At 43.1% G+C, this 26,888-nt stretch overlaps 1 protein-coding gene across 1 annotated transcript in view; it reads left to right on the top strand.

Annotated features, from left to right (window-relative positions):
• ctnnd2a (catenin (cadherin-associated protein), delta 2a) overlaps positions 1 to 26,888 on the top strand; it is a gene marked incomplete at both ends in the record, with an annotated part of 886,308 nt that overhangs the window by 333,000 nt on the left and 526,420 nt on the right. Inside the window, 3 exons of the mRNA XM_084325908.1 lie at positions 5,862 to 6,078; positions 12,303 to 12,420; positions 16,331 to 16,463. Coding sequence (XP_084182034.1) covers positions 5,862 to 6,078; positions 12,303 to 12,420; positions 16,331 to 16,463 — 468 coding nt within the window. The remainder of the gene's footprint in view (positions 1 to 5,861; positions 6,079 to 12,302; positions 12,421 to 16,330; positions 16,464 to 26,888) is intronic.

The raw sequence follows: 26,888 nt of genomic DNA, 5'->3' as shown, positions 1-26,888 counted from the left end.
TCCAGCTCCAAGTCAAATATGCGGCTCAGGCTTTCCTAATCACACTCTAGTCTTCACACCCCTTTTTTTCCCCTTTTCTTTTTTTACTCAATCCCTAAAGCACATCGCTACTCTATTTCAGAGTCCATTTCAGTCATCGCTATCCTGCCTCCCCGTCGCCTCTCCTATCTTTCCTATTGTAACGGTATCTCTCAGCTAGCGTACTTACCGGGCCTCAGGGTCCCCCCCCCCCCCCAATCCCCGCTCCTCTCAATCGCACTCTCGTATCTATTTCATTTCATACCTGACAAAACATTGACCTCTGAGAATAAGCGAGATATTCTGGAGCGATAGGCAGAGAAAGCGCCCTAGTTTAATGGTGAGGATATATACGGCCAACATAGAGCCCTTGATAAGACCCCTCCTGGGTGTTGGGATTGTCTGGCTGAGTGACCCGTTAGATATGAGTCCGGTCAGAGAGTATAGTGGTGTGACCCCTAACTGCTCCACGCTCCTCTTAAACACTCACATTTGCACGTTCACGTGAGCCACTGCCATGTTTTTAAGCGTGTTCCAATAGACCTCCCACAGAATGTGTATGTGCTTCTCTTTATTTCAAATGTGTGCAGGTAGAACACTGGAAAAGCATGATGTCATGGTTCCATTGAGACTTGTTTATGAGGTCAAATAATAAAACACTAATTGATTTTTTAATATATAATATAAATTTTACATCATATCATATATATATATTTTCATATATCAACACATAACAACCGTAATGTTTTTGTACAAATGGGCATTCTAACCAATCTGTGAGAGACCTCAGTTCAGAGTTCAGAGTTTGCCTAATGTGTAAAAGGGGCGTGGCTGCTCCGCTCCCTCCAGACTGGGTCAGTCAAAGTGCTGGCTCAAAGGCTGAGGGTTCATGCTTTGCTGTCCCAGCAGGCATTGCAGTAGCAACTCCACCACCTCGGTTCTTCACCACTTTGATATGTCACTAACCCTCTAATTGACTATCACTCAAAATGAAGGGGGAGTGTTTAGTCGTCAAATTGGAACGGAGTGACGTTGGATGTGAAATAACTGAGGTCTTAACGTGCCTGAGGACCATAGGCGGCGGGTGAGACGAACATTAGGCGAGGCTATACTGCCCTGTCAAGGCAGACCGCGGTAACTTCCAAACAGTGAAACTGAGAAAAATGGCTTTAAAGTTTTTTGACTTGCCATCCAAAATGTGTTATAGGTAGATAGATGATAGTACCCAGATGTAACATGTATTAATGAAGTAATCTTTAGGCATACAAAAATATGACGTAGTTATTTTAATTAACCCCAAAAAAGCAGATACTGCACTCTGCTGCATGATTTCCTTAAATAATTATACAGGTAATGTACAGGCAACGTGCAGTAACTTCAAATACAATGTTGTTTTCCCTCCAGCTTTCATAACTTAACCTAGCCATTTTATTTGGATCATCATCATCATTCCAATATATTCAGGTATTAAATTTCATTTTCAAAATGGCTAGGTTAAGTTATGAAAGCTGGAGGGAAAACAACATTGTATTTGAAGTTACTGCACTTTGCCTGTACATTACCTCTATAATTATTTAAGGAAATCGTGCAGCAGAGTGCAGTATCTGCTTTTTTGGGGTTAATTAAAATAATTATGTCATATTTTTGTATACCTAAAGATTACTTCATTAATACATGTTAAATCTGGGTACTATCATCTATCTACCTATAACACATTTTGGATGGCAAGTCAAAACACTTTAAAGCCATTTTTCACTGTTTGGAAGTTACTGCGGTCTGCCTGGGTTTTGAGTGTGATTTTGTAGTTACTGCAGTTTTTAAAACCCCATATCTCCAAAACTGAGCGACATTAACATCTGAAACTTGGTCACAAGATAAAACATTTATTGACAAGGTCAATTTCACTCATAACTAAATTTTGACTTTTTTCAAGTTACTGCGATTAGCCTTGACAGGGCAGTATAGTTGGCTATAGTTTTTTTTTCACCCAACGGCATAACAATGAGTTATTTAGCATAATTTGACCAATTTATTGGGGGGGGGGGGTGAATGGTGAGACACAAATTAGTACAGTATACACACATCGTTAATGAACTAGTTTATATGGAATTTGTTCATCTATTCTTAGTCTATTCCACTATATTACGCGATTGGGTTACTAAGAGGCAGCAGGTGAGGCAGGTGACTTAGTGAAGATACTGTACATACAGTGTGTACCGCTCAGATTCCTCATTGAGTCATGACTATAAATGCAAAACATAATTGTCATATTTATTATCATTATAATTATTTAATTCCGATGTCTGTAGAATCGACTTGACTCCCCAACTATTTATCCCAAATTAATTACTATTGCACTTTACTATTACATTTGCACTCTGGTTGGATGTTGTATTGTACTTGTGCTGTATGATGACAGTACATTTTAATCTAATCGAATTGTGATCAGTCGCAAATCGGTTCCGTGCTACCTGTTGAATACAATGATCAACACAGCAGAGATGCACCGGCAGACCCTCTCACTTCCGTTTTGCACACGGCCCTGACCTTATAAGGAGCTGGTGGGGCGTGTCTGTATGCAAATGAGGATATACTAGAACGCGCCTGGAGTTTAAGAATGAGTGACGTCAGTTCATTCAACGGAGCACAGCTGCGAACATTTTGCCCACTTACGGAGACCGTTTCACACGTTTAGGAATCCGGATGAGGATTTCCGTAAATCTGTTGGTACGAATATACCAAGATATTTACAAAGGCACGTATGAACACGTTCGAGAATGAGGACCAATGTCTACAATATGTCTGCAATATGGCAATACATAGCAATATTAGTTGGTCAAAGGTGTGAGAGAAAGGGGGTAACTTTTCACAACCACGTGCACATGTTCTATTTTATTATATTCTGTTCTGCTCTATTCTATTATGTCATATTATATTATGTTCTGTTATATTATATTATGTTCTGTTCTATTCTGTTCTATTCAAATGTACTCTCTAAAGGCTGGGAAATGAGAAAACGGTCCACTGCAAATCGCATAAGCTTGTTCTAAATCCAAGAGAATGCATAATGAACCACACTTAAAAGATATCTGCCTGTTTTTCATGTGATCCTCCCTTAAATGTATTTTGCCTTACAGTTTGCCTTGACTCAGTGAGCTGTGTATACACCTTCAGTTTACCTCCAGTAAATACCACACATTATGCACCTTATCTGCACCTGAATTGAGGTGCAAAGGTGTACATCTTTGTAAACCTATGTAGTTATTTGTATCTGCTTTAGGGGTGCAGCAAATGGTTCTGAATCCCCTGAAGTATATACATGTACAGCATATTGTACTTCCAAAAAGTAGAGTTTTCAGGAATTAAGAAAAAACAAGCCAGTTTTCAGAGTGATATATTTGTAAGCTGGATTTTAAATGTGTTCTGTGGGTCATTAGGGTCATTAAACTGGCTCATGGCAACTTGCAATCCAAGTAAAAACATGAAAATCACCAACATTGGAGATGCAAGGATGCACACTCAGGGAGCTGTGAGACAAGCCGGTGTGCAGCTTCAGTAAACACACCACACATTACATGGAGGCTAAATGCACCACATCTACCCCTAAAATGAGGCACAAAATGGTTTTCGTACATCTGGCCCTGATGCAGCAAACGGCTGACCCGCTGCTCTCTTAAGCTGTGAAAATGTAACAGAGTGCATATGTGTCTCTGCGAGATGTGCCAAAAGACAATTTCCCTAAAGGGATTACACCCCCCCACCCCCATCTCTCAGGTTCACCCGCCACACTCCTTCCCTCCTTTATCCTGCTTGCTCCCTCCATCCCTCTCTCATTCTCACATCACTCCGGATCAGAGTCTGTCTCAGTAACACTGCTCTCTGCCATTAATCCCTTTTCTCATCCCCTCAGTATGTCCTATAAGAGAGACAGTCTCCACCCCACCTCACCCTTACTCTAGTTCAGGGTCTACTGGATACGTTTTAATACCCCCCCCCCCCCCCCACACACACATGCACAACACACACACACACACACACACACACACACAACACATACACACACACATAAACACACTTTCCCCCTCCTCCCACACTGTGCAACATCCTACCCCTCAAGTGCAATACCCACCCACTACCGTCTGACACTGTGATTGTTATTTTGTATATTGTTTTTATTTTGTATATTGTACAGTATTGTAACATTGTTTTATTGTATAGTATTTTATGTTTATATTTTATTACTTGTGTTGTTTTATATTCCACTACTGCACCTTAAGTTTGAGTCCCAAATCTTGTTGTATGCAAATATAATGACAATAAAGTACACTCTAATCTAATACCGCCGATGACGTGCAGGTCTACCTCCCCTTAAAACCCACCCAAGGGAAAACATCAATAACACCACTACTTGACTGCCTGGCAGAAATCAAGTGCTGGATGTCTGAAAACTCCCTGACATTAAACGAAGGGAAAACTGAGGTCATTGTTTTTAATAGTGCCCCCCCGACCCCCCTCATTGACGCACTTGGTCCCCTGGGTCCAAACCTCTCCACCTCTGTCAGGAACCTCGGGGTCATCTTCGACAGCAATTTTAAATTTGAAAAACAGGTCAGCGCCGTAGTCAAGAACAGTTTTTACCACCTTAGACTCCTGGCGAAGACAAAGGCATACCTCTCCCAAAGTAACCTAGAGACAGTGATACATGCCTTTGTCACCACTCGCCTCGACTACTGCAATGCCCTTCACACGGGCATCGACAAATCCTTGCTTCGCCGCCTACAACTGGTGCAGAACGCAGCCGCGTGCCTCCTCACCAAAACAAAAAAACATGAACATATCAGCCCAGTTTTGGCCTCGCTCTACTGGCTGCCTGTCCGCTTTAGGGTCGATTTTAAATTAGCCCTAAATGTTTTTAAATCACTAAATGGCACGGCTCCTCCCTATCTGTCCGAACTCCTGCACCGCCACACCCCCCACGATCCCTCAGATCAGCTGACCAGCTTCTACTGGTGGTGCCTAGAACTAGGGTCAAGACTAGGGGAGACAGAGCTTTCTCCACCGCAGCGCCTAGATTGTGGAACAGCCTCCCCCTCAGCGTACGGACCGCCCAGACCGTGCAGGCTTTTAAATCACTTTTAAAAACCTACCTGTTCTCCTTGGCCTTCCCCCCCACTTAATCACCACTAGACCCCTGGCCCTTCTATCCTCTTTGTTTTACTGTGTCCTACCTGTTTTTATTACTTTCATCGCTTTACTATGTTTTTAATCTTATATCTTGCATCATATTATTTAGTTTTTATTACTTTATTATGTTTTTAATCTTATATCTTGCATCACATTATTTTGTTTTTATCAACCTGCCTGTGAAGCACTTTGGTGCCAGCTGCCGCTGCCTGGAAATGTGCTATATAAATAAAATTGACTTGACTTGACTTGACTAATACAATCTAGTACAATATGTGTCAGTAACACCTACTTTCCTTTTACTCTCTGTTATATTATATTATGTTCTGTTCTATTCTGTTCTATTCAAATGTACTCTCTAAAGGCTGGGAAATGAGAAAACTGTCCACTGCAAATCGCATAAGCTTGTTCTAAATCCAAGAGAATGCATAATGAACCACACTTAAAAGATATCTGCCTGTTTTTCATGTGATCCTCCCTTAAATGTATTTTGCCTTTCCACCGCTCTATCTCTTTCTCTCTCTATCTATCTCTCCCTCTCCCCCCTCTGTATCTACTTATCTACCCCTCTATCTCTCTATCCCCCTCTGTCTCTACCTCTCTCCCTCTTTTCTGTATTTCTCTCCTCCCTCTCTCTCCACATCTCTCTCTCTTCTCAGGTATCTACTACTCTAGCTCCACCCTGCCCTCTCAGCGTGTCAGCTCTCCCCTCTCTACGGGAGGAGGGGGGGGGTCAGGCTCCCCCAACAAGCTCCAGCGCCTGGGCTCGTCCTCTGAGACACCGGGCTACGCTACCACCCAGCGCCTTCCCTCCTCCGCCTCCTCTTCCTCGCCTGGCAAGCCATCCCCCGCTATCCGGCTGGCCAAGTCTTACAGGTATAGCAGGACCACAGTGTGTCGTCATGTAATCGCTGTCGGTGCTATGGGATCCACCCCTACAGATACTGCTGTCAGATAATGGTCTGATACCATGCTAAAACATGACAATTTAGCCCATACAAAAAATCTGATCAAATCAAATCAAATGTATTTGTAAGGCCCGACAACACACGTTAATGTCTCCACAGGCCGGACACGTCTTCTTTAAACAATTCAAGAAGAAACATCACAATAAATCAAGCACAAAACAAAAACACCATGAAATCCAAAATTAAATGTAAAATAAATAAATGAATGCAACACTCCCAGACATACATGAAGGTAAGGACAAACTCACTAAAAACCTAGCAATAGGGGGGAAAAAGCACCACAGGCAATGTGGAGGGGAGAAACCTTAGAAGGGCCGTTCAAGGGGGGATCCCCCTTCTTAGATGTCGGGGATAGTAGTGTTGCTATAAAACAGGCCAAACAGTTGGTAAGCATGCACTCAAATGTGTAATGAAACACAGATAAAATCTGATACCCAGACCACATGGAATATGTCAGAAATCAAAGCAAAGCGTTGTGATTTGATGTGATTCTTGACACATGTTAGATCTCTCGTACTGTATATCACATCGTATCTGTCTGACGACCCCAAACCGAAGCCTGTACTGTTCTGTGAAAGCGATGGAACGTCTCGGTACCCGGTATTGGCTCATACTGGAAGGTTAGGACTCTGAATCAGTATTGGCAGTGAAAAGGTGGTGTCAGTGCCTCTAGTGGACTCTAATGAGTAACTGAGCCTGGTGAGGTGACTTGAGGATAGGTGAAAGAGGAGCTGGTGACTTGAGGATAGGTGAAAGAGGACCTGGTGACTTGAGGATAGGTGAAAGAGGAGCTGGTGACTTGAGGATAGGTGAAAGGGGAGCTGGTGACTTGAGGATAGGTGAAAGAGGAGCTGGTGACTTGAGGATAGGTGAAAGAGGAGCTGGTGACTTGAGGATAGGTGAAAGAGGACCTGGTGACTTGAGGATAGGTGAAAGAGGAGCTGGTGACTTGAGGATAGGTGAAAGAGGAGCTGGTGACTTGAGGATAGGTGAAAGAGGACCTGGTGACTTGAGGATAGGTGAAAGAGGACCTGGTGACTTGAGGATAGGTGAAAGAGGAGCTGGTGACTTGAGGATAGGTGCAAGAGGAGCTGGTGACTTGAGGATAGGTGAAAGAGGAGCTGGTGACTTGAGGATAGGTGAAAGAGGAGCTGGTGACTTGAGGATAGGTGAAAGAGGAGCTGGTGACTTGAGGATAGGTGAAAGAGGAGCTGGTGACTTGAGGATATGTGAAAGAGGAGCTGGTGACTTGAGGATAGGTGAAAGAGGAGCTGGTGACTTGAGGATAGGTGAAAGAGGACCTGGTGACTTGAGGATAGGTGAAAGAGGAGCTGGTGACTTGAGGATAGGTGAAAGAGGAGCTGGTGACTTGAGGATAGGTGAAAGAGGAGCTGGTGACTTGAGGATAGGTGAAAGAGGAGCTGGTGACTTGATGATAGGTGAAAGAGGAGCTGGTGACTTGAGGATAGGTGAAAGAGGACCTGGTGACTTGAGGATAGGTGAAAGAGGAGCTGGTGACTTGAGGATAGGTGAAAGAGGACCTGGTGACTTGAGGATAGGTGAAAGAGGAGCTGGTGACTTGAGGATAGGTGAAAGAGGAGCTGGTGACTTGAGGATAGGTGAAAGAGGAGCTGGTGACTTGAGGATAGGTGAAAGAGGACCTGGTGACTTGAGGATAGGTGAAAGAGGAGCTGGTGACTTGAGGATAGGTGAAAGAGGAGCTGGTGACTTGAGGATAGGTGAAAGAGGAGCTGGTGACTTGAGGATAGGTGAAAGAGGAGCTGGTGACTTGAGGATAGGTGAAAGAGGAGCTGGTGACTTGAGGATAGGTGAAAGAGGAGCTGGTGACTTGAGGATAGGTGAAAGAGGAGCTGGTGACTTGAGGATAGGTGAAAGAGGAGCTGGTGACTTGAGGATAGGTGAAAGGGGAGCTGGTGACTTGAGGATAGGTGAAAGAGGAGCTGGTGACTTGAGGATAGGTGAAAGAGGAGCTGGTGACTTGAGGATAGGTGAAAGAGGAGCTGGTGACTTGAGGATAGGTGAAAGAGGACCTGGTGACTTGAGGATAGGTGAAAGAGGAGCTGGTGACTTGAGGATAGGTGAAAGAGGACCTGGTGACTTGAGGATAGGTGAAAGAGGACATGCTCCTTTATTAACACAACATGTTTGAATGTGTCTGAAGCATTCGTAAATGGACCAGACAATATATTAATTTAACACGTTGAATAATTCATAAAGATATGGAAAATCCATGTATGAACATAGATCGATAACAAATCACTGGCCGATCCAGCACTGGTACACACATTAAACAATCTCATGTGAGCAACTGACATGAATGATGGAAACTAGATTATACATGATAATGCAATTAACCAATATCCTGTGAGCGACTGACATGAATGAAGCAAATTTGATTATACATGATAATGCAATTAAACAATATCATGTGAGACTGGAGTAACATATGATGATAAGAGTATCAGAGTATCTGACAAACTGAGTCAATTGACAAATAAATAAACACACAAAAAAAAAGCTACACAACAGATTACAGAAAAGCAGTTTAGAGAGGTTAATGTCCACCATAGCAAGTATCCTGGCTCCCACGCATCTAGTTGTCTTGCCCCCTAAGCTTTGTCTCCAGGGGCCAGCTTTAACATTTACCTTATTAGAAAGTTTTTTTATTTCTGTAGATAATCATGTGACCAGACCCTCTCCTGTATGTTCTACTGCTCTGATATGCGCCAGAGGAAGGCAGGGTTATAATTATAGCCTGAACAGACAAGCCCACCTTCCACAATGTCTCTGTGTTTCTCATATTTACACTAGCTAATGTTTTACACTGAGAATAAGTACTTGGAATAGAAGGTTATTCTAGCCCCCAGGCTTAAAGTTGAAATACAACGTCATCTCATGAACTGGGCTAGATCCTTTACATCTGCAGATAACTCTTACTTAGACAGTAGAAATGGGTGATTTATATAACATGCAATGCAAACTAGGGTGTCCTTAACCTCTTAAGCCCTAGCCATATTTTCAGAAAATGTGCCTAAAAGTACATACATACCCAAGTAAATGGAAGATTGGACTTCTTCAAGGTCCATTTGCATGTTCTTGGTATCTAGGGACATCTATGGATATCAGGGAATGTATTCCCAGTGTCACAAAATATACATATACATATACATAAACAAGATATGCCACACGACAGACGTTTGGGGAAATAACCTTCCTCAGCGTGTAAATAGCCTTCCTCAGAGTGTAATTAATGGCTCTGTCTCTACCTCTCTATCACAAATACATCCACACAGGTTGTAGCTCTCTTCCCAACAACACAGACACAGGTCGGTTCTTTATAAACGAGCGTTTATTATCTTTGGGCTCATCACACCTCCTCGTCCCTTCTCACGCCGTGAGAACTCGTTGGCCGCTTGTCAAGAAAAGAGGTTCTCGAGTCCTTGTCCTTGGAAATTCCTTTGACGGTCTGCTTCGACTCCAGACGTCCATAAATGTAATTCAAATCTTGTGGAGCAGCGTTTTACACATGATCACCTGAAGTCCATCAGCGTTCTGTCATTTCCGCTCTTAAATGTGACATACTCTCGTGAGATTTTGTGCCTTATCACATTTAACTGTTGGCCAATGAATTTGGCTTTACATCTAATTATTTATGCATCACATTATTTATCTATTTATTACGTTATAAATGGAAATAAGAAATCAATCATTAATCAATTAATTATTAATATAGAATATTTATGCAACAGCACTTACAATAGACGACATTATCATCTACTTTCTACATTCTACAGCAAAGCCATGAGTACATGCAAATATTTCATGTTTACAGTTCAAAAGGTGCAATGAAATAATTTTTTTAAGATATTGCTCACCATCAGCGAGACTCTCGACAGCAAGGTAGCATAGATTTATGGGTGAAAAAATGGTGAAAACGATTGTGGGTCATGCTCATGCGTGCGCAAGCGCAGGGCCGCTGATAGCACCGCTCCGGTAGATAGCATAGATCGGTAGAACACCGGGATGCGCCGAGATATTTCTAAAATCATATTTCGCTAATAACTCTTAAAATCATAGAAAACAAATGTAGTGCTGAAAAATTGTCACGGTAGCTTGTGGGCTCAAACGCACAACACGGGAGGCAGATATGGAGGGTTGAGCTGAAGTGCAGGGGGTGTGTAATGCAGGTATGGAGGGTTGTGGAGGTGAAGCTGTAACAAAATATACACTTTGACTGCTGTTTTGACAGGGTTAGGGTCTTTACTCTTGGCTACATTTGAAAAAAAAGAACTGCAACATTAATTAATACGGACTGTATTGATCTATTTATGACATATTAATTTCTGTGTCAGGCTTAAGGGGTTAAACAGCATATCCAGTAGTGTGCTGAGTGAAGCTGTTCTTGACCATTGTGCTTGAAACACATATAATAATTAAAACATATATGCTCTCAGTGTTCCAAAGAGCATACATGTTTGTAACCATGAGGCAATCATTTGTTCCATAGCACCATAGATGGTAAACCTCTTTATCGCTTAAGGCATGAATACGGCAAACAATATAAGACCTTGGAGATGACATGATGACAAGATAACACACAATGAGTCAAGATAGGATGGTGTAAATACATTAAATCAGACATGCTGTAGTGGTTGCACCATTCTTGTATGTAAAAATGATATGCTTAACTCTCTGTAATTATATGTCCAGCCTTATAAACTAAGTTTAGTGACCAGGCAGTGTCAGAAGTCACCTAATGGTATCTACCATCTTCTGGGCCCAGGAATTTACAACCTACAACCTCTCTTGCTTGCTATAGTGGTAACGGGCATAAAATAAAATGTGGATATAATTTGACCATGATTGAATTCATTTAGACTACCGTAATTTTCGGACTATAAGGCGCACCCGAGTATAAGCCGCAGCAGCTAAATTGAATGATGTGTACATATATAAGCCGCACTGGACTATAAGCTGCATGTGTTTTAATGTTTAATTACCATATGTTCAGGTTCGTGCACAGAGGGGATTGTCGGGAAAGAGATGGCTGTTTGAGGAAGCTCCCATTTATTAACATATGGTGCGGACCGGCCATAGCTCGGTATACTCTGTGGCCGGCTAGCGTGATAGCTGAATCTGGTGTGCTAGAGTCCATCCATGATTCTGTGAAAATCATACAGCAGCAGTCTGCTAAGTTTCTCTGAGTAGTGAGTCGCAAGCGGATTTCATCCATCTTTTTCCGAATGGAGCGGGCGTTTGTTAGGAAGAGTGTCGGCAACGGTGGCTTGAATGGATTAGCCGTTTGCCTAGCATTGATGCCAGCCCGCTTGCCTCGCTTCTGCTTCCGTTTGCAGCGTCTTCTTCTCCGCAGGAGCCTCGCTTAGAGGTCCCCTAGTGGCCGTTAGCTGTAAAAATCCATAGATTAGCTGCACCGTTATATAAGCCGCAGGGTCGAAAAATGGGCAAAAATGCGCGGCTTATAGTCCGAAAATTACCGTATATGATTCTATAGTCTGTCTGGCCACTTCAGTGCCACATTAGTAAAAGTATAGATTTTAGAGAGAATCTCATCATCTCTTTTTAATAGAATGTGAATCAACCATCCATTTATGTAAGCTGTGTACTATTGTGTTGCGACACTCTGTATATACTTTAGTATTGTGACACTCTGTATATACTTTAGTGTTGTGACACTTAGGCAAAAGCTTTTCCATAATTTGTGTCTTTAAATATGACCCAAAAGGTTTCTCCCACAAATGTCCCATCAAGGACCTAGGTTCATAGGTTATTTAAAATCACTTTTATGTTTCTTTTGCTACATCATTACCTCTTTTATTACCTGTGAGGTTTTATTAACAGGAGGCTAGCGTTTCTCAAACTCAGGGCTCAGGACTACCGCTCATTGATGGGAGTGTCATAGTCAATAGTCTGTTTCCTACTTGGTTTTAATGAAAATGGCCCCCTATGCTGGCAGTGTTATTGTTTACCGCTGGTCGCCAAGACAACCATTTCGAAACAGCTGTATCTTAGTCCCTTAGAGCAAAATAAGTAAGCTAATTTCCTCTTGTATGTTAAACCTATGGTTTGTTACAATCCATTTGCCCCCTTCAGCACTACAGTTGCAGTGACAACAGCGGGAGGGGGCGGGTCTCCTCTGAGGGTGGGGTCTCCGCCCAGCTCAACAATCGCCGGGGGAGGAGCCAGCGCATCGTCATCTCCGCTACACCAGGTACAGAGTCTCCATCTGACGCTACTAGGCCATGGAGAAATATTGATTACAATGTTATATGTTATTGGTCTAGTACAAACATGCATCCACTTTCACGTGCACCCCCCCCCCCCCCACACACACACATACTTGTACATATACAGAAGGGACGTTTATGCACATATATTGTTGTTTGATCAATGTATTCGCATGGTATTGTTGAAAACTCATTCATTCATTCATTCATTTAAAACTGAGAATTTTGAGAAGGTATAGGTTTAGCAAATAATTAAGACTGTACATATCTTAGACTTATAATACTAGATTGGTTACAACAACAGCATATAATAGACCTACTGGTATTATTGATAGTTGTGCATAGATTGCATTAACATGTAAGATTCATACTTCCATGCAGAGATGCTTCCATGCTTGTACATCAAACTGCCTCTATACCCCACTGCCTGAAACAGCCTTATTAATGCAGCGATTTACTGACCTCTGTCATCAAATGAGTTAGAAAATGTGACTATGACTTTGAATTACATGTATAGTGTACGTGTGTAGTGTCACAAATAACCAAATAGTAAGGTTGTCCTAACCCTTTCACTACCACACTACCAAATGGTTAACCCTTTCACTGCAACAATACATAATGTTAACCCTTTCACTACCACACGACAAATGGTTAACCATTTCACAACCACACTACAGGAGGTTAACCCTTTCACCACCGCACTACATATGTGTGGTAGTGAACGGGTTAACATTATGTAGCGTGGTTGTGAAAGGGTTAACATGCATAAGTTATACAGTGATATAGAAACGTGACTATCTTTGCTGTGGAATGAAACCATTATCTTTATGGTTGCATTCATCATCGTTCCCATGGACACAGATAATAAACGAGCACAGACGTCGTGACAGAGTAGACTCAGAAAGGTGGAGGGAACAATTAATAGAACGTTATTTATTCCATATGAGGGAAAATAATGAGCGTAAGCAGCACCTGTTCGTTTACATCCTCTTGGGGCCATTGATGTTTGACAATGAAACGTCCTCCAACTCTCTGCATAGGAGTGTGGGTATACGATTCAAAACTCGGTAGTACTGTACTTTATTGCCATGGTGACCAGTGCAAGGATTTTGATTAGTTGACCTTGAATTAAAAAACCCTAGAGGATACAACTAGATTCAGTTGAAGACGTCCGTTATGGAGAGTTCCATGTGGATCATATTAGTGTAGGATATTTACAGTGGCAGTCCTGCTTGAACGGATCCGTTATTAACATTTTCACATTAGGCATACGCACTAGGAAATATTCTGTTTACTCAGCAAACAAGAATGTGTGTTTGTGTGTGTGTGTGTGTGTGTGTGTGTACACCTCTCTCTCAGTCTTTCTGTGGTTTAACTCTCTCGCTTTCTTTCTCTCTCTCCCTCTCTTTTCCTTCGTGTGGATGTGATTTTTCAAATTGGTCTTGTAGGCGTAAGCAGACATTATATTTCCTTGTGACTTAACTTCACAACCGTACAACAATGTTGCTGGATCAGTCGCAAATTGCTTATTGTGGAATCTTAATATTGTTGTGGATATGAATTATTCCGCTTCAGATGTATAATTTGATTTGCTATAAGTGTTTTAGGTCACCCTCTCCGAGCACAGCCAAATCTCAGTAGGCCAGAGGGGGCGTGACTTTCTGTTCACTAAACACTATAGGGAAGTGTAGTCTGACATCACTTTAGTTTAGTTTAGGTCCACCCGTATAGGGATTTATCATTAGGACAATTTGTTATCGGCTATTGTAATCAGGGGCGTAGCTGGGGGGGGGGGGTAGCTTAGGATGATTCCAAGGGCCCAGCACTGGGGGGGGGGGGGGGGGGGGGGGCAAATTTTTTTTAATTTTTTTTTACTAGACATCACTCAGGTGTATTATTGATGCTCTCATTGATACTATGTTTGTTTCTGAAGTGTGTGTGTGTGTGTGTGTGTGTGTGTGTGTGTGTGTGTGTGTGTGTGTGTGTGTGTGTGTGTGTGTGTGTGTGTGTGTGTGTGTGTGTGTGTGTGTGTGTGTGTGTGTGTGTGTGTGTGTGTGTGTGTGAGATATATAGAGAGAGAGGGGGGGCTTTGGTAGACTATTGCATTGGTCCATTCATTGAAGATGAACGCAATGCGACATCCTTTACTAGGCTCACCCACCAACAGTGCAGGTGCTGAACTGCTGATCCGAATGTATAGGTAAAAACCGTATTATGCGTTTTCATTAAAAAAAAATGGTAAAAAAAAATTCTGCTCGCGCGCTTGCGCGCGCTCGTATTCACTGGGGGCCTACAAATAAATTCTTTCATGGGGCCCAGAATCTGGAGCTACACCCCTGATTGTAATAATTCTGCCTCATGAACATTGGCAAGCTTTCCATACATTTTTGCACAAAATGAGTTCCCTTCTATCACTAACATTATTGTTTGAGCATTTTTGGTTGAAATAAAGTTAGTTATAAAAAATGTAATTTGTCGTTAAAAAATAACTACACTGAGGGCGGCTACGTGGCGTAGTGGGCAAGGCGCTCGCCATGAATGACGGAGACGCTGGGCTTGCCTGTTCGAGCCCAGCGCTCCACATTGCTTTCAGTTTAGCTGGTCGTTCATACTAATACACATTGGCCGTATTAGGGGGTGGGAAACTGATGGGTGGGGATCGGGCGTTGTGGACAGCGACTCCTACAGGTCGGTTGGTGCGCCTGCGCAGTAGAATCAGGAAGTGTCGGGGGCAGCGTGAGCCTCCCACGCGTTACTCCTCGCCACTGAGAGATCGAGCTGCGCAGGTGAAAAGATGCGACTGCTGTTACCTCAAGTACCGGAGGGGACTTGTGCTATGTATGACTTAGTCCACATTGTAGCCGGCTTGTGGGAGGCAAGAAACAGCGTTCGTGACAGGGGAGGGTTGAATTGGATGATACGAAATTGGGATGGGAGAAAATATAGAAAATGGGAGAAAAAGTGGATAAAAAAAAATAACTACACTTACCAGTAGAACGCCTGTCGTTCAGTGATGTCGTCTAATACAGCCAGGAGTCAGTCTACTCTATGGTGACGTCAGTCAGCAGCGCCAAAGTGAGTGTTGTTCCTCAGTGAATGAAAACATAAACGTTATTATTTAGCTACTTTTACGATTAATTGCGAATCTTTTGATGTTGAGCTATAGATTGTGGATGAATACACACAGAAAGGTACATCATGCCAATGTTCATGCTTTATTTGTTTTAAACGAGACTATTTCGAAATGAGTCCATTTCAAGCAATTTCAAGGAGGGTGGACCGCGCAGGAAACACCAATGACGTAACCACTACACCTCCCTATAGCTTATTACTCAGCGTCAGTGTAGACCCACCACAAATTATCACTCAGCTAGATGTGACTGATGGGCCAATCAGACATAGTGGGATTGACTGATGGGCCAATCATAGATAGTGGAATTGACAGATGGGCCAATCAGACATAGTGGGATTGACTGATGGGCCAATCAGAATAGCCCATGTATATTTTGGAATATTTCAAAGGACGCAGATTGGATATCTGAAATGATTTTCATTTAGTTTATATCCAGGGGGATATACATCAAAGGGCAACAATAGTTCATCAACATTTTGGGTAATTTTAAGTCGACATACCTTCTGAAACATACCTTCAAGAAAATGATGCAAGATTCAAAAACAAGACCTCCGTTGTACTGAATCTTTATCCAGTGTATCTCAGTGTTATTATTCTCCAGTGTATCCCACTGTTGCTTTTCTCCAGTGTATCCCACTGTTACTTTTCTCGAGTGTATCCCAGTTACATTTTTCTCCAGTGTATTTCAGCGGCATAACAGCTAATGAATTGTTTCCTCCCATGTGTCTGTGGTGACACTCCCATGTCTCTTGTCTCTGTAGATGAGTTCAGGCATAGGGAGTTATGCCACTCTGTCTCCCAAGCGCCTGGCCTCCCACCACGCCTCAGACCAGTACAAGATAGCCCATGAGCTCTACACTACCGCCACTCTGCAGAGACCAGGCAGTCTGGCAGGTAGGACCGCACACACACACACACACACACACACACACACACACACACACACACACACACACACACACACACACACACACACACACACACACACACACACACATGCACACACACACACACACAGACACATGTACACACCAGTGCATGTGAGCGGATCGGAACGTGAGCGGCGCGGGGCGCGGAGCGGCCGGTTTTGACGTGAGCGAGGAGTGGGTTTTAAAATGAGTCGGCGCGACGTCCGGAGCGAGAGTTCTCCTCCGCTCCAATCCACTCCAGGTCGCTCACAGTGGTTTAACACTGTTGATGTAATATACATGCAGTACAATGCCAAAGCAACAGATGGCGATGTACAAACATGAAGGCCATTTTCAACCAATGAGAAGGGTGAACCTGTGATATCCTGTTCAAGCTTCACTCCTCCTCCTTCACTCACTCCTGTTAGAAAAAGTATCGACGCCATTGTTGTTGACGTTAGCTTACATGCTAACGTTAATGGCAGCGACCATAGCATTGTGGCTCGGCTAGCCTATCATCGCTTAATAGAGCTAGTGAATGGATAAACAACGTTATTTAACATTGCAGAATGGGTACAATTACAATGCGGCTCAATACAAACAATTGTTAAGGGGCCCAGGGGGTGTAGACTGTTGTAGTTTGAGCTCATTTACACCATGCTCCAAAAAAAAAAAAAAAAAAATGCCGAGCGATCTGGCGCGGGGAGCGGGGAGCGCTCGATTCAAGGTGAGCGGGGAGCGAGCGGAGAGCGACTTGGGGGCGGGGTCAACATGAGCGATTAGCGGAGCGGACCAAGCTTTAAAGAGCGAAGAGCGGATTTCTCGGCCGCGCCGATCCGCTCACGTGGCCTGGTACACACACACACACGCACACACATACACACGCGCACACACACATGCACACACACATGCACACACATACACAGACACACACACACACACACACACACACACACACACACACACACACACACACACACACACACACACACACACACACACACACACACACACACACATGCATGCCTTTCAAGGGTGACTGTGTCCAGCAATTTGTGGCCCATGTCTCCCTCTGTCATTTATTTTTACAGATTATGAAAGTACAGACTGTAAACTTTCAAACGACATGTCATACATACTCAACATATTTGAAGAATATATGCTTATTTGAATCGAGTTAAACCTCTAGTCTCAGAGCAGAGAAAAACTGAGAAAAAGTTTATCCATCTAAAGTTTGGCTGCATCTTTAACACCTTGGCAGTCAGGTACTAGGTGTGAACAATAGCTCTTATGTCCACCCCTAACCACTCCCCTAACCACTCCCCTAACCACCCCCCTAACCACTCCCCTAACCACTCCCCTAACCACCCCCATAACCACTCCCCTAACCACTCCCCTAACCACTCCCCTAACCACCCCCCTAACCACTCCCATAACCACCCCCTAACCACTCCCCTAACCACCCCCTAACCACTCCCCTAACCACTCCCCTAACCACTCCCCTGAACACCATTAAGTCCAATATTTTTTTAAATAAATGCAAAATAAATAAATGCAACACTCCCAGACATACCCCACGCGAAGGTAAGGGAAAACTCACTAAAACCTAGCAATAGGAAAAAATGCACCACAGGCAATGTGGAGGAGAGAAACCTTAGAAGGGCCATTCAAGGGGGGATATCCCTTCTTAGATGTCGGTGATAGTAGTGTTGCAATAAAACAGGTGAACAGTTGGTAGGCATGCACTCATGTGTGTAGTGAAACAGAGATAAGTGCATGCGATACCAACTGAACATTTTGAAAGATTAAAGATAGAGCTGATAGTGATAGCAACTGAACATTTTGAAAGATTAAGATTAAGATTAAAGATAGAGCTGATAGCGATAGCAACTGAATATTTTTGAAAGATTAAAAATAGCGCTGCTAGCGGATCTATTTGAGGCGAAGGTGCGGCGCGGGTAGGATTGCATCCTCCCAGTCTTCATCACGGGACGTCCAACACTCCGGTCATCACTCCGAGACAGCCACTCACAGGGAGACAGGGAGACAGGACAGGCGTTAGACAGTTCATGTGATTGTGATAGGCGGACATAGCAATAGATACAAGTGGTAAGCATATATGTGAATAGAATAGATATATGTAGTAAGCATATTATGTGAATAGAATAGAAGTACTTAACCCAGCAATGAACGCCTGAACCAAGTTGACAGAAGACGGTAAGAAGCTGATCCATGGCCTCGTGGTGCACGTAGAACAGTCACTGCAATCTTGGGCAAGACCCCGAGACATCCACCACCTTGGTCAGCACTACGAGACAACAACTCAGAGAGAGAGAGGGGGGGGGGGGGGGGGGGGGGGGGGGGGGGGTTGGGGGGGGGGGTTAGAGAGTTCCCATGTTTGTAGTGGGCGGAGATGGAGCAATAAATACATGTAGCGAGCATATGCATACATGGTGACAGTGGAATCATAGAACTACTGCAAGCGTATGGATACAGGATGAGATACAATACAATAGCTCAGGGCCGTATGCCCCGGGGGGGAGGAGAAGCCGCTCAGAAGGTTCAGCACTGCAGGCCAGACAGAAGGCGGTATGAAGCTGTTCCATGGGACCGGTTGAGACAGAGACAGAGGTTAAAAAGGTTCTCCCATGTCTGCAGAAAAGCAGACATGGGAGAAAATAGACATCCTAACTAAACTAGACAGATTAATCTAAGGGTCAGTCCCCGACCAGGTGAGATCAGGGTAGGTTGAAGGAGAGAGAGAAAAGATGGGTCTTAAGCAGGGATTTAAAAGCTTCGACAGAGCAGGCGCCCCTGACGACGGCAGGTAATTTGTTCCACAGGTAGGGAGCGCGGTAGACAAAGGCTCTGTGGCCGGCGGATTTCTTTTTAACCCTAGGAATCGATAGAAGCCCCGCATTTTGTGAGCGCAGAGCACAAGCGGGCGAGTATCGAGAGATGAGATCGGATAGATAGAGATAAAAGCATGAATTAGGGTTTCAGCATCAGCCAGAGTTAAAATGGGGCGAATCTTTGTGATATTACGAAGATGGAAGAAGGCAATTTTGGTGAAATTTTTTATATGTGCATTAAATGAGAGGGAGGAATAAAAAATTACTCCAAGGTTTTTTATGGTGGAGCTCTGGGATACGTGACAAGTATCAAAGTTGAGGGAGATGTCCTCAAACAGGCCTCTGTGGTTTGGGGGGCCAACAATTAACATCTCACATCCACTTTTTGACGGCAAGCAGGCAAGCCTCAAGATTTTGTAATTGGGAGGAGTCATTTGGCTTATTCACTCACACATTCACACACCGACGGCGGAGGCAACCATGCAAGGTGCCAACCTGCTCATCGGGATCAATTAGGGGTTAAGTGTCTTGCTCAAGGACACATCGACACGCTGCCCGGGAGGAGCGGGAATCGAACCGGGAACCTCCGGATTGCCAGACGACTGCTCTACCTCCTGAGCCACTGTCGCCCCTATATATTATAGCCGTATACGCCAATTCCACGATAGACGTTGTCTTTTCTTGCCTGTACACGCTATTATTCTTTTTTTTTCATCCACTTTTTCTCCTTTTTTTCAGTTTTTCTCCCATCCCAATTTAGTCGTGCCAATTCCCCCCTCCCCTGTCTTGATCCTTGCTCGCATGTGCCCCCCACTGGTCGGTCGTAGGGAGGGTTGAAGAATCTATCGCATGTCCCCTCCGATACATGCAGAGTCAGCCAGCCACTTCTTTTTCACCTGCCAGCGCGGACTCTCATTGGCAAGGTGTAACGTGTGGGCTCACACTACCCTCGACATCTCCTGTCCTTGCTGTGCAGGCGCCCTGACCGACCTGTAGGAGTCGCTGTTTACAACAACCAGATTACCACCCATCGACTTCCCTCCCGCTGACTCTGCCAATTGAGTCAGTATGACGGCCGGCCCAAGCCGGAGGCAATGCTGACAGCCGGATTCGATACCGGTGTATCACGCGTTGGTGACAAGCGCTTAGACCGCTGCGCCACCCAGCCGCCTTACACGCTATTATTCTGAAATCTAATCTATATCATAGGTATTATGTTCCATCATGAATGCATGAAAGGGGGGGGGGGGGGGGGGGGGGGTCGTTTCTGATTATTTGATTGTCAGTAATGGCATTCGTATTGAACACTAAAAACGCTTATCAGCCCGATCGGTATAAAAGCATCAAGCATCAAGCAAAAATTTACGACAAATCGTCCTTACCTGTGATCGGGAGTATTCCAAAAATAATATTCCAATTGTTTGATCGCCATCTGGTATATCCAATGTCCATTTGGTCCACGGCATAATCCACCACAACATATGGATCGGGGATATTTAACGCGCTTCAATGGAACCGAGATAACTGGTCGCCTCGCCCGACAAGGAAACATGAAACCCGAGACATTTGGCCGTCCCACAGGCCAAGATACATGGTTACAAAGGGTTCTCGATACCGCCGTCTAGCGTGATGCGGCCGGTATTGCACTTTGGCATTCTCAGGATGATTCCCCATGTTAACCCCGAGTCCGTGTGCCTGTAATGAATAGAAATATCGAATAAAAGAAATAACGATCAAATAACGAGTATACTTGTTGTTGGCATTCAACGATTGGCGCCCAATAATGAGTATACTCGTCGTTGGCAGGGAATGAGTTAAACATGTAGCCTGTTATTATTATTATTATATTATTATTATTATTATTATTATTATTATTATTATTATTATTATTATTATTATTATTATTATTATTATTATTATATCATGAGGTTAGCCTTTGTTCTATTCATGTGACAAATGAGAGACTCAGCAATATTTCCGTGGGTTGGTAGTTTTAGCGTTTTCTTACGTGGCATATTATTTTAACTACACATCAACCATCTAAAGCTGAGTGTCGCGCCCACTACTCCAATTCTCAAGTCCTTGTCCAGATTACTTGTAACCTTATATATTATGATGTAAGTATTATGTCTTTCTGTGTGTGTGTGTGTGTGTGTGTGTGTGTGTGTGTGTGTGTGTGTGTGTGTGTGTGTGTGTGTGTGTGTGTGTGTGTGTGTGTGTGTGTACTAGTCCTTTTTCCTGTTTACTTGCAATGTCGTGTTATGATGTAAGTATTGTGTTGCACAGTAAAACAAAATTGTGGACCCCAGGAAGAATAGCTACTGCAATGCTGTAGCGTAGCTAATTGGGGATCCTAATAAACTAAACAAAACACGACACACTATGTTTTGCAAAACATTAAATATCTTTGGAACTGTTTGAAATAAAGACTCGCTTTTGTATCTGAATCTGAATTGGGAGATTTTTCCCTCTCTGTACACATTTTAAGTGTATCTCTCTGCCCCCAAACTCTCTGCCTATTTTAAACAAAGGTTTTTACTATTTAGAGATACTATAACTGTTAGCTGTTACAGTAAATATGTTCTTAAACATTTTAAACATAATATGAAAAAAAACTAAAAACATTTCATAAATTTTCTCGCAATCTGATTTTCCCACATGAGCCACCAACTGTTGGGCCGGGTCACAATTGTATACATACACATACTGTACACCAATAAATTCCCATGTACCGGTTCAAATGTGAACGGTACCCAACCTTAATAGGGAGGTGTAGTCTGACGTCACTGGTTGTTCCACCCGTATAGGGATTTATCATTGGGAAAATGGATTATCGGCTATTGTAACAATTCTGCCGCATGGAAATTGAAAAGCTTTCCAGTTTTGCATAAAATGAGTTCTCTTCTATCACTAACATTATTCTTTAAGCATTTTTGGTTGAAATAAAATTTGGCGATTTTTTTTTATGATTAATTGCAAATATTTTCATGTTGAGCTACAGTATAGCTTGTGGATGAATAAGCACAGAAAGGTACACCATGCCAATGTTAATGCTTTATTTGTTTTAAACTAGACGATTTAGAAATGGGCAATGGGGAAATACATTACGTTGGACAGAGGGTGGAACACGAAAAACGGCAATGACGTAACCACTAAACCTCCCTATTAGGATGAGTTATTGACCTAACCCTCGGAATCCGCTGTGGTTCATAGCTTTGTATAAATAATATAATATACATACATATGTTGTAGATAATGAATAACTTACTCAGTCAAATGGATCCGGTTAATACAATCTATTAGCCAGATAGATCAAATACATTACAAGATAGTTAGAGATATGGCTGAGTGGCTCTCGCCCAGGTTATCAGCTACAAGACCCGGAAGGAGAAGACATAATGATGTGGGAAGGACTCATTTATAGTCAGGAGGGGGAGGGGGGACCCCATAAGATGGGTCAAATGGAGGGGAGGGAAGGGGTTAAATACATGTTTTCTGAGGAGCTGAGACAGGAGGAAGAGACAAGCTCCATATTTCCTCCACACATACATACACAGTTCAATAGAGCTATTGTTCAGTTAGCTAGCTCCCTAGCTAGGCATCAGTAGCCTAGGCTAAAACATGTGATACAGCTATCAATGAAGCACTTGCAGTGTAAATACATTCGTATTAGTTTAAAACGTAAATGGATGGAATAGTAAGTATTTTAAACTTCAATGTTTCATCATTGGCAACTATTTATTTTGTCTTTCACTTTTAAATACAGTTAACTTAACTTACTCTAACCTGACTTTTAGGATACATTGGGAAAAAATAGGGACAGTATAGATCGAGAAACATCAAAATGTTAGCTAGATATTAGCCCAGCTGCCCTGTGCAAAAATCCAGAAAATATTTGCTAATGGGCATACAATGTGTTTTGAATGTAAGCAGGGTTTGACTTGGCGGCACCCCTAGACTGTCGTCATGGCACCCACTTTGGGAAAGCCTGCAATAGTACGTTTAGGGCGACTGCAGGCACTGCATCTCATTTACTTCGCTGGAATTTCTGTCTCTTCATTGCAGGGCAGATATTGATTGAACAAGTGAGTTTTTGGTCGATGGCAGAAAATTGGTCATGTCCTAACTGTGGTGGGAAGTCTGTTCCACCATTGTGGAGCAAGGACCGAGAATAGCCGGCTTCTCTTTGATGACCCCACCCAAGCTCGGATAGGAGCTCGGATTATCAACGACCCCTCTGGTCACCCAGCCGCTTTGTCCCCCTCCCGTCGGGCAGACACTACCGTCATGCTCTACCTCTAAGAGTTTCTTCCCCAGTGCTATGCACAGCCTGAATAACTCCAAAGGCTAGATTTGTATATTATCCTATTTTTTATTTGGTGTGTTATTAGTCAGGTTGTGGAAGTGCTGTTTCTGTGTGTCACCACTTCATCTCTCAGTTTGTACTGTTTCTACGCTGCTCCTGTATTGGATTAGTTGTAGACACACAGGGCTAGATCCACAAAGAATGGATTGCACGGAGCAAGTTGCAGCCTTACTTACAATTAATTATGAATTGAAAATGGGGGACCCTGATGCAAACAAGACGAAAGTCTTTCTCTGGTCTGCATCCCCTTAACAATTGTGTGTATTGAGCCATACTGTATTGTACCCATTCTGCAATCTGTTAATAATGTTTTCAAAGGGTGCAACTTGCTCTGTGCAATCCATTCTTTTTGGATCTAGCCCACAGTGTTGGTTGCTCTGTACCTGTATTCCAATGTGGATTCGTCCATACATGGCAAATAAAATCTCTGACTCTGAGAGGGTCTGAGGCGACCAGAAGATGTAGAGTCTTGAGGGTGTGTAGTTAGAGACCACCAAGATGGAGCCATTCCCTTCGCTGCATAATATGCCAGGTCAAGGACCTTGCAGCGGATTTGTGTGGTGATGGGAAGCCAGATGGGAACACTTCATAGTGTGTTCTCTGTTGGAAGGGCATCTAAGAGGGCACGTCATAGTGTGTTCCCTGTTGGAAGGGTACCTAAGAGGGCACGTCATAGTGTGTTCCCTGTTGGAAGGGCATCCAAGAGGGCACGTCATAGTGTGTTCCCTGTTGGAAGGGTACCTAAGAGGGCACGTCATAGTGTGTTCCCTGTTGGAAGGGCATCTAAGAGGGCACGTCATAGTGTGTTCCCTGTTGGAAGGGCATCTAAGAGGGCACGTCATAGTGTGTTCCCTGTTGGAAGGGCATCTAAGGGGGTACTTCATAGTGTTTTCTCTCTTGGAAGGGTACCTAAGAGGGCACTTCATAGTGTTTTCTTTGTTGGAAGGGCATCTAAGAGGGTACTTCATAGTGTGTTCTCTCTTGGAAGGGTACCTAAGAGGGCACTTCATAACAGCACCCCTTTCCATTGGCATGGCACCCATAGGGAAGGTCAAGTTTAGACCATTGCAAAGGCACCTTATAGGGCACTGCATCACATGTTCTCCACTAGAAGAGCACTCATTAAGACACAATATTAAAATGTCTTACTCTAGAGGGTACATAATGTATTGCAAAAAGGGGTACAGATGGCACTCAATACCCCCCCCCCCCCCCCCCACCCTCACTTGGAAGGGCATCTAAGAGGTACTTCATGAGTTTCTATCAGAAAGGCACCTGTAGGGAACCTCAAGTGTATTTCATTGTAAGGCCACTGGGGGGGGGGGGGGGGGGGGGGGGGGGGGGGCATCCATTAGGAAACCTTCCAACATTCTCACACATGTCGGGATGCCCTTTATAGCACTGCATCACATTGTCTCTACTGAAAAGGGCACCCTGTGGGACACTGCCATGTAGTGGCAGCATAGATGTGACTCAAGAAAGAGAGAGAAAAAACTCAACCAAGCTTCAAAGTGGAAGATGAGTGGGCAGGATGAGTCATGCGGTGAACAGTGTGTCACTCTAATTAGTACTCATTCCTCCTTCATGCATATTGCTTCTACCTTTCTCTTTTTGTCTCTCTCCTCTCTCGTTCATCTCTTGTTCATCTTCTCTTTCACACTGCTTTCTCACTCTCTATCTATCTATCTCTTTCTTTCTTACTATACCCAGTACTCGAGTTGTGGGGAAAAAAACAGGGGGGATGGTCAGGGCTGCAGATATCATGACAAGTTTGGGGGGGACGCAGAGTATGAGGGTCCGGTAGAACATTTTAATGATTTTAATACGCAAATGAAGCTTTTAGGAGTATTTCGAAACTAGAATTACAGAGTGGGAGTAGATACACTACTCTTGATACCACATAACTATTATTGGAGGGGACAATTCATATATTTCCTATTTTGGGGGGGACATCGCAGTCACGGAAGGGGCTAGTACTGACTATACCCACTCTTTCTCCTCTACCTGTCTATTTCTTGTCATCTTCATCAGTACTGTCTATCTGTATGTCGTGTATGTCATATATGTTATGATGAATTGAAAATGGGGGACCCTGATGTAAACAAGACAATCTAGTATGGGGAGGCACCCAAAAAAACGGAGGTAAAAACTTTTTTTCTTTACATGCATTTTTATTTTTATTTTTTTGTATAGCTACGTATGACCGGTAAGTATAAAGGAAGTTGGGTTTATCTAGACATGTAGCCTAAGTGTAGCAGGTAAGGTATAAAGGTAAGTATATTAGGTTACATTATTTTACCAATAGCAGACCAGACAACTCTTTTCAGCCATTGGGGTTCATAGAAAAAAAATTATTGGCACCACTGCTGTACAAGTCTCTTTTTTTCACATGAAATACACAACAACACAATAATAATAACAATACATAAGACATCACAGGACAGAAACGTATTGCAATAATGACAAGATAATAGAGATAAAATAGAATAAATAAAATTAAAACAGAAATAAAAATGTAATTATATTGATAGACATTACAAAAGAGATTCCTAATTACAACAATCATTGTTCACCCAAGGGCTGTCTACTATTAACAAACCTAAAACATGTTAACCATTGTAGGTCATTCACCAGGTCAGAGCGAAATAGTAAATTATAGGCACAACTCCCAATATCAGTAACGGGTCTATTGTTCTAAGAATAACATTCGTCTAAGAGCCCAATAGCCAGCAAGGCCACTGGACTAATTAATTGTATCACTCTATCAAGTTGCCCCATGGCATGAAATTATTCATTCATATTAATTCAAGTATTTGCATGTGAGTGAAAGGTACATGCATCATTTCAAATATTGTATTGCCACCAGTGCTGTGCTTATTTACATTTATACAACTGGTTACAAATCAAAAAGTATTTTAAACAAGTGTTTTCTCACTCAATTATCAAGTTGCCCCATGACATGAAAGGGAATCAAGTATTTCATGAATGCAAGGTGCATACATAATATTGTATTGCCTCCACTGCTGTCAGACATCAGACAACTATTTACTTCTCAACTAATTAACTAACTACAACTAATGACCACTCATTAGCAGATCAGACTTTTCTCTTAGTAGTACTTTTACCACTGGATGGCACTATCACTAAATACCACCTCTGCTTGTAAATGCTGTATGGTGCAACAAGCTCTGGT

The sequence above is a fragment of the Notolepis coatsorum genome, assembly GCF_963971535.1.
Source record: "Notolepis coatsorum genome assembly, chromosome: 12".
Taxonomy (NCBI): Eukaryota; Metazoa; Chordata; class Actinopteri; order Aulopiformes; family Paralepididae; genus Notolepis; species Notolepis coatsorum.
This window is presented reverse-complemented; position numbering and strand designations above follow the sequence as displayed.